Genomic DNA, 9,371 nt, shown 5'->3' with positions numbered 1-9,371 from the left:
TGGTCTTATATTTTCTAACTTCCAGAAAAGTCAGTGAAGCAACACAATAATATTGTCTGAAATTTTTTGTTTGTTTGTTTTGTCTCACCCAAGACCGTTCTTGATATTATCAATGGAATTAAAGTTAGTTGGATTTTGAGTTTATAATTCCTAGAATATTTTGAATCAGATTTTGATTATATCCTTCACTTATGAGGCAATTGTGGTCTGAACTGAAAATTTGAGGAAAAGAAATACTTACTCCATCCCTAGAAAAGTTGTTCAACTTTATCTAGATACGAATGTATATAGACATGTTTTAGTTATAGATGTATATATATTTAGAAAAAGTTGAGTTGTTTTTTTTTGGAATGGAGGGAGTACTACAAACTATTAGAACCAAAATGCACCGTGGCGTCTCGTTTAAGAAATCGATCTTTTTTATATAATTCATTTTCCTAATGGTTTTTCTAGAATGACCGTTCTTCCCTGGAGTCGGTGTTTTCAGTGTTCGAGACAGACTCACAGTGCCATTTCAGCATAGAACGGGGTCCTCAAAAAATCAAACATGCGTATAACTAGGCTCATTAAGGGGATCATTACCACACATTTGAATTTTCTAGGGTCCGCCATAAGAAAATTATATAGAATACAACGCTGAGAAACCAAAATTAAGCCTCAAGGTACTTCCAAAATGTAGAGTGTGACGCCCCGGAACCGGTACCATGAGGATTCCAGCGATCCCGCCGAAATCCGCACGATATCGATTCTGAGACGCCCTCCGACACGACGTGCGCGACGAATCACACACGTGATGCCAGAGGAATTAACACGAGCGGTAACATTACAACAGGATTACAATAGAGCCCACAAGATACATATATTACAACAACGACTCCAACGAGTCAAGATACAAATATACAATACAAAGATCCGAATCATACAGAAGATCGAATACATCCGAGTACGGACAAGATACAAATTGGACTAAGAGTCCTGAAAATAACCAGCGGCGTCCATAACCCTGCCCAGGCCAAGCCGGAAGGGTAACCTTGCTAACGTCGTCATCTCGTACCTGTCAAAGTCGGGCCATCGGTTGCCGACAAAAGGGGGAGGAGACAAAAAGAAAGGAAGGCGAGGGTAAGTACCATTGGCACGTACTTGCGAGACAAGACCGGCTATGCTCGGCGGTTGGCGGTAGAAACTTCTCCGGGCTATATGTGGAGTTTAGCGGCAGCAAAGCTACTATCCAATAGAGACACGCTACAACATCCGTCTACTCAGAGAAGATAAGAGAGCGCACAAGGTAACAGTTCTATACTCTGCAAACATAACCCAGCCAATGCGATCCCCCTTCGCCAAGAGGTATTGCAAAGGCACACACACTTTTGAAAGAGTTTTATTAGCAAATTATTAACAACAGGAAATAAGGTGTAAGTTGTTCTATGATCGAGCTATACAATTCCAAGTCGTCCATAACCGCGGACACGGCTTATCGATAAGATGTACACCCTGCAGGGGTTGCCCAAATGTAACCATACGCATGCTCGACCCACTTACGACGGTGGATGTCTCACAACAAGACCGTTCCAGTTCAACAAGAAAGTCTAGGGGGCCACCCGACTAAGCTACCCGTGACGAAGTCGTGTACTCGAGCGGACTCGGGGTTTGCGTTAACGGCTAGGCGTGCAAACCACACGCTTCACTAAACGTTCCGCGAGTACGATCTGAGAATATAAACACCGAAGGCAACAGGAAGTAAACACCCGAAGGCAACAGTAAGTAAAGCATGGCATACATGGCATAGGCAAATAAAACCAAGGTTGTGGCCCCCTTTTCAACTGACTTGAGAAAAGGTAAAGGGTGAGGGGGGGTCCCAATAATCATCCCCACGCATGGGTAGAGCGCTCAATCTCGGAACAGATAACAAGAACTCGGGTCCTAGGGGACATTAGCGAGTCAAAGTTAGATGCTTTATAAAGGGGCTCACAGATGCCTCGCTTACAATTTTAGTTGTTAACAATAAAGTAAAGTGTGATTATCTCCAACAAATGATATAGCATGTGATAACCTCCCAACAAGATATCCCGAACATTTCGAGATATCAACAAAACCCTAAACTAGCCTACGACTACTTAAGCTGTCAAACAACAAACAATAGGTAGGGCGAGGAGGTGTATCTCGGACATATAGGTAACGAGGTGGATAGGACACGTGACACAACGAGAATCGCAACATAAGGATAGCAATAGATCAAAAGAGCATGTAAAAGTAAAATAGGTGAAGGGGTGGGCTACTTTGTGAAAAGGCTAGGAGAACTTGTCGGAGAACTCGTCGTATCTCACCACACCACTTCGTGATCCTATCAGGAAGAAGCAAATCTTTGGAACACACAACGGATGCGAACTTACTACTACGGATGAAGAACCAGCATGATGAAGATGATATGCATGACATGGCAGATATGGTGCAATGCAACTTATTCATATTAATCGGAGTCGGAACCCCGGACAAGCAAATTAGGTTGGAGTTGCATTTTCTACCGATAAATTTAAGTGTTGATTAACATGGCATAGACATGGCAAGGGTGAGCTACTTCAAAGTTAAACGGAGCGGGGAAACCTTAGTCGGATATCCGAAATACTCCGCATATATGTTAGGTGAACATGCATAACTATCACGTCTCGACACGATGCAAGAAGCAAACACATGTATGGATGGCAAATTCATGATCCTTATGTTTTTGTGATTGAAAAGGACATAAAGTTTGTTTGATTTGGATTTATAAAAGTGCATTTTTAATTCATTTGAAAAACCATCTGTTTGTGCAAAAGCTGAAAACTGAAATTGAATTTTGAGCCGGAAAACATATTCTCGGAACTGATGCTAGCCACAGCCATAGACATGTGGTTCCATGGCCACGTCAGCACCCAACGTGCAAGAAACAAAAAAGGTTGGATTTTATGCGCGCGCCAGGATTCGAACTCTGGGCTACACGGTTGAGGATCAGGGTTGCTGCCAGTGGGCTGCTGAATCAGATTTGATCATATACAGGGTGCAGGAGATGTAAAGTGTAGAGGCGTGGTTAACTGAAGAATGAACACTACAAACTGAAAACATGACAGCTGGTGTTCCTGTAGACAGATTTTTGCACGGATATTAAAGTCGTGACCGCGACAAACATCGGGCACGGTTTTGTGCGAACCAAAAACAAAGATGGAGCTGGTTGTGGGGAGCATCGAAAGGAACCATTGGCTCGTGCTGAAGTGGTCTGGGACGCCGGTGAACTTCGCCGGAAAAACGGATCAGCGACGAGACGCTGCCAGCTGAAAACTGAAAACTGTTTCTGGGTCGAACTTTGAACGAAGATGGCGACGTCTATGCTGCACGGTTTGGGACGATTCAAAAACCAAAATGTAGCCTGTGCTGTTGTGCATCCAACGGTACAAAGATCTCGAACGGAGGTTGTCTGGTTCGCCGGGGATCTTCGTCGGGAGTAGCCACCGTGAAGCAGAACAAAAACGGGACCTTTTGTTTCGAAAACCACTCGATCTCGTTCTCTCGCTCGACGTCGCAGAGATTCATGCAGAGGGGAAAGCGTGGTGTTGATGCTGCTCACCCAGGGTTGCTCGACGACGAGGAAGAAGCGGCAGAGGGGCTCGCCGGCGTTGAGGAAGAAGGTGGCCGGGTGGTAGATGATGAAGACGTGGAGGAGCTCGAGCTGCTGCCGGCCTTGGCGTCCTTGAGGAAGACCAGGATGAAGAAGGCAGGGACGAGCGACTGGCCAGCGGACACGCAGCGACGAGGTGCAGGGCCTGGCCGTCGCGCTGGGTCGATGATGTCCGCGACGAAGACGTCGGAGAGCAGAGACGTTGAGCATGAGTTGCTGGAGCGGACGGCGACGGTTGGAGGCTGCTGCGGACGCGGTTGCAGCGGCGCGTGCTGGGGCGACGGAGAGACGCAGACGTGGCCGCGGCGTCGACGCTTGGCGAGCTGGAGGCGGACGACGGCGGCAGGTCGATGACGCGCTGCAGCCCGCGGGCGCGAGCGGCGGGAGTCATGCAGGGGAACCGGGCGTCGATGAGTTTGTACACGCGCGGCTGCTGGCACGCGCGAAAGGGCGGGGACGGATGCATGCTCGTCTTTGTCCTTGCAGACGCCGGGATGATCTTGGGAGCGGAGAGGATGAGCGAGGAGAAACAGAACGGGAGAGAGTGGCGGCGGGGAAGAGGACTAGCAGGGCTAGGGTTGCAGGGTAGGAACAGGGAAGATTTATAGGATGGATGCGGACATCCTCGGACGTCCCATCGAGTTTCATGGCGACGTGGAGCGTGGGGATCAGCGCCGTACGAAGAAGACAACGACAGCAGGAAGCAGCAAAGGTTGTTGGTGGGCTGTGGGCTGAAAAGAGTAAAGCCCAGAAAGGAGAAAAGATTGGTTACGTGGTGCTGCTCTCTCTTTTCAAAACGCTGCTTAGTTTTGCTTTGAATTGCAAAGCAGATAAAAGAAAGAGAAGAAGAGTTTTTATTTTAAAATCCTTTTAATTCTGAAACTGTTTTGAAAACCAATTTTAAAAGAACAAAGCTAGAACAAATAAATATCATTTTGAATTTGAAACCATATGAGAGGGAAAAACACAAAATAATTAGGATTTATAAAATAAATTTTATTTAGTAAAAACATGGATGATATGATGCATGATGCCATGATGATGCACAAAAGAAAAAGAACAAGCAGATCTATTAGGGGTACTATCCTGGGCCGTTACATAGAGCGAGTTAGCTTTGGTGCACTCGAGACAACGTATTCTTCTAGACAAGTAGTTATTTTGTAGTAACTCTTGCCACACACTCTCTTCATTAGGTAACTTAAACATCCAATGTTGATTAAACACTTGTTCATATGTTTGGGTACCTCTATTTCTGGACCTCTCTGATCTTTCTATAAATTCTATTCCATTTTCTTAGCCTATATTTTTATCATTGCTTTGTGGGAATTAGACATTTTAATATCCCTTTGGGTATTTCGAGAATGATAGCATAAACACACATAAACTGGTCATGACTGTAGATAAGAACAAGTTGATCTCCATATAAAAGCACCAATCCAACATCACAGGTTCCTTCCGAAGTGGCTCTCTATGGGGTACCATCTTTCGAAGTTTTGGTATCTAAGAGGCAAAGAACCCGACTCACAACCAAAAATTTATTTGTACATTTGTGCTTCATATTTTGCTTGTTCAGATATAGTGCAACTCTCTTTCATGTAAATTATTCCTCATGCCAGATAATTGTTTAACGATGCAAAAAATTATTTTCATACTAACGGTTTTCTCGACACATAGTTGTACACACAAGTTTGGTAGGATAATTTTGATGATACCGTTTTAACGTCCAAGATAGTTGTTCATATGATGTTCCGAAAATGCATTGAAGACTAATTTGTTGTATATTTAAACTAGTGTACCTAACATTGGCATGTTTCATTGCCAAGATTTGGTTACGATTTGATATTAAAACTCAACTTTAACAAAATAGTTGGGTGGTACTTTCAGAGAAGTATGCAATTGTATCATAAAATAAAATAAAAACTTGAAGTTTTAATCGTTTCTTTTAGACTTTATTTTGTAGTCGCCGGATACAACTCATGTGTATCTATCATGTACGATTTGGTACTATAAATATATATGGTATTAATTGTTAAAAAAAATTGGTATGATGATACTGCATTAGAATAAGAAAGTATAACACGATACAAGAATGAAATGCAACTACAAGATGTGCGAAAAATACGTAAAAATACCATTTTCAAAATATCCAACACTGGCACCTTTTTGCTGCGGAGAGTTGGTTGCGATTCAATACTAGAATCCAACCTTAACAAAATAGTTGAGCGGTACTTCTTTGAAATAAGAAAATAAAATATGTCACATAAGATACGGGAATGAGAACAAAGTGATCGTGTTTAATAACCAAAGCTGGAAATATTTGAAAAGTCGAGTTTATTCATTGTGGGAGAGATACAAAATCGTAGTGGCTCGTGAACTAGCTAGGTATTATTTTAATTCAAATACAGTACTCTTCTTGTAATTGGATTTACGAACCCAAAGCTTTCTTTTACAAATTGTCCTCAAGGATACAACATTTGTGTGAAACTAAGCCTTCCAAAAAAAAAAAACAGAGATCGTGTCGAGCGGAAGCACAAATTTTCACGCGCATGCATACAGCTCAAGATCAGCATACGGCGAGCTCCCACCTGCCTTCCTCGTCCGCGGCGGTGCCGATGTGATCGATCATCCTGACGACGTCGGGCATCTTGGGCCGCCTGTCGGGTTCTACGGCGGCGCACAGCAGCGCGACTTCCGTGAGCCTCAGCATGTCCTCATGCCGGTCCAGCTCTCCGACTATCTCTACGTCGAATATGTCCGTGGACCATTCGTGGCTCAGCGCCAGCCGTGCCCACCCGGCCAGGTCGCCGTCGGCCTCGTCCACGGGCACCTTCCCCGTCACCACCTCCAGCAGCACGAGGCCGAGGCAGAACACGTCGGCGCGGGACGACGGCCGCTTGCCACGGGTGTACTCCGGGCACTTGGCCGCCGCCAGCCGGTGCGCGTGGTGCGGGAGCAGCGGGAGGAAGCCATAGTCCGTGAGCTTCGGCACCAGGTGCTGATGCAGATGCTTGCCACCGTGTGGCGAGAAGATGATCACGTTCGACGACTTGAGGTTGCCGTGCGCCGGCCGATGGAAGAACGGCAGCGACCGGTGCAGGTACGCTAGCCCCCGCGCCATGCCCTTCGCGATCGACAGCCTCGCCGGCCACGGCAGCGGGATCCTGCCCTCCCCTCTGTTCTCTGCGCGCACGGAAGAATCAAAGCAGAGCACGATCAGTCGACCTCACCTCACCATATTGTGCAGGTCTGCAGGAGGCGGAAGAGGCTGCACGACGCAGCGACGACGTACCGTGCAGGAGCTGGAAGAGGCTGCACCCTGGGACGTGCTCGTAGACGACGAGCTTCTCCTCCTTGGAGTGGTAGCACGCGACGAGCTCGGCCACGTTCTCGTGCCGGAGCTTGCCCAGCACCTGCATGGTGTGCGCGAAGTCCTTGCGCGGCACGTTCCCCATGTTGCGCAGCCGCTTCACGACCACGACGGCGGGGCCGCGGGCCTCGAGCGTGACGCGGTAGGTGATCCCCAGCCGGCCCTTGCCGAGCATCTCCGCCGTCGACCGGAACAGGTCGTCGAGGTCGAACCCGGCCGCCTTGTCCGCGCGGAAGAACTGCAGCTGCGCCTGCGCGTCCCGGCCACTGCTGCCGCTGCCGCTGCCGCTCTTCTTACCTTCCTCAACCTTGTCCTTGATGTCCGCTGCTCCTCCTGCCGGTGCGGCCCGGCCGCCGAGTCGGACCTCGCGGCTCTTCTTGGTCTGATGCAGGAAGATGAGCACGGCGGCGAATGGCACCATTGCGGCGATGAGGGCGATCGCCACGACGCTCCACGCCGCCAGCCTGAACCTCCTGGATTGGCGCGCGGGCCGCCCGCCGGACTCGTCATCCGGCCTGACGACCGGACCGTCGCGGCTACCGGCTGACGGCGACCCGGAGCGGCACGCGGCATTCACGGCCTCGCCGCAGAGCTTGAGATTGTGGCCGAACGCGCTCGCGGGGAACCGGCGCAGCGCGTGCGTGTCTGGGACTTTGCCCTGGAGGAAGTTGTACGACACGTTGAAGACGATGAGCTCGCTCTGCGCGAACGCCGGCACGGTGCCGTTGAGCAGGTTGTCCTGGAGCTCGAGCCGCGTGAGCTGGGGCAGCGCCCTCGCGTACCGGCGCGGGATGGGGCCCGAGAACCGGTTGCTCGACAGGTCGACGACGCGGAGACGGTCCAGCCCGGCGAGCTCTGGGAGCTTGCCGTGGATGGCGTTGTCGCGCAGGCTGAGCGCGGCGAGCCGCTCGACGCCGCGGAGCGCGCCGGCCGGCAGAGTGCCCGTGAGCTGGATCGCGTCGAGCGCGAGGCTCACCACGCGGCCGTCGTCGTCGCAGGACACGCCGTACCACCGGCTGCGCCCGCCGTGGCACGGCGGGCCCGTCCAGTTGGAGTGCAGGTCCTTGGCCGAGCGCAGCCCGTCCCGCAGCGCCACTAGCCCGCCACGCTCATCGCGGAATGCCTCCAACTCCGACTCCGACAAGTCCGCCGTCGTCACGCCAGCTACCACAACCGCGAGGACCCACGGAACCAGCAGCCACCGCCGTAGCCGAAGCTCGCGCCTCGGCTTATTCATTTGCGCCGTTCTTGGTAAACTTGTGTCAGGTAACAGGCATGAAAATCCCAGATCGAATTGACGCCACACTTCCTTACGATGACCAGGGTGGGTATAAACAAATGTTACTACAAATCGAGCCTAACACTAACAGCAGGTTGATTGCCGAGATGTGCAAGGCAAGAATACATGGAGGCGCCGGCCAGCAGGTGGTGGTGATACTAGTGGTAGGAGGAGAGGAATGGTGGTAGTGTGTGCTGGTAGTATGCATTGGTGGAGTTGGACGTGAACTACACCTCGGCAGTTTGGTCGCGGTTGTAGTGACGGGCCAACTAATTCGGATGGGCGCAGCTGGAGTCCCGGAGAAGAAGAAGGGCCGCCGCCTAAGCAAACTGAAGTGCTGAATTGGTTGAGGATTTCAGATGATTTCTAGTGGTGTGGTGGTACACCTTCACACCTGTTTGTCTGCCTCCAGGAAGATTTGATTTTGGAGAGAAGGGCCCATTGATTTTTGAGGTTGCTCTAGAGTGAAACACAAGAAGAAATTTCTACATCATTGATCACTGTCGTCGTTAGAAAACTATTCATAACTCCATAACTTTTACATACCGACAATAAAAGTTACTTCCTCCCATTGCTATTACTTGTCACTGATCCGCGTGTTGTGTACTAGACATATTTTAGTGCGCTTGTCCACTCGTTTCAGCGACAAGTAATATGTGTCAAAGGAGTAGCAACATTTTACTGGCAAATACAGCACCTTATTTGTTTCTATGCGATGAAGTATATAGTTGGCTTGAGCCTTTGAGGAGTGGTGCACTAAACAAGCTCAAACTCAGTGAGGACAGCTATTCAAGGCTGAATCCACGAAACCTATTTCTTGAATTCAGATAACCCCCGGCGAAGCTCGGAGGAAATACTGCGAATTTTTGGGTGCGGTTTGCTCACTGATCGGGAGGCCACACCAACCGATGGATTGTGGGTGCAGGAGAAACCGGACGGTTACGATCTGACTCGTGCGGCGATTGACGAGACGTACTGGGCTTACTGAAACCGAACTTTAGTCTCCCTGCAAGCCATGATCATGGGACATTTAGCAGTTGGCAGGATAATGAATTGGACGTCGTATTTATCTTTGA

At 49.3% G+C, this 9,371-nt stretch overlaps 1 protein-coding gene and 1 long non-coding RNA gene across 2 annotated transcripts; both read right to left on the bottom strand.

Annotated features, from left to right (window-relative positions):
* Nucleotides 1–818: 818 nt before the first annotated feature.
* On the bottom strand, nt 819–4,732 carry LOC139830444 (uncharacterized). Its single transcript, XR_011742382.1, has 2 exons — nt 3,599–4,732; nt 819–1,054 (listed from the first exon to the last, which is right to left on the bottom strand). It is a non-coding gene; the product is annotated as an uncharacterized lncRNA (long non-coding RNA).
* A 1,249-nt stretch (nt 4,733–5,981) lies between these two features.
* Nucleotides 5,982–8,697, bottom strand: LOC127301888 (leucine-rich repeat receptor-like protein kinase PXC1). Its single transcript, XM_051332184.2, has 2 exons — nt 6,939–8,697; nt 5,982–6,829 (listed from the first exon to the last, which is right to left on the bottom strand). Exons 1-2 carry the CDS (start codon nt 8,251–8,253, stop codon nt 6,213–6,215), a joined length of 1,932 nt encoding a protein of 643 aa, XP_051188144.1. The 5' UTR covers nt 8,254–8,697; the 3' UTR covers nt 5,982–6,212.
* Between the last annotated feature and the right edge of the window lie 674 nt (nt 8,698–9,371).

Source organism: Lolium perenne, chromosome 1 (genome assembly GCF_019359855.2).
Source record: "Lolium perenne isolate Kyuss_39 chromosome 1, Kyuss_2.0, whole genome shotgun sequence".
Classification (NCBI taxonomy): domain Eukaryota; kingdom Viridiplantae; phylum Streptophyta; class Magnoliopsida; order Poales; family Poaceae; genus Lolium; species Lolium perenne.
This window is presented reverse-complemented; position numbering and strand designations above follow the sequence as displayed.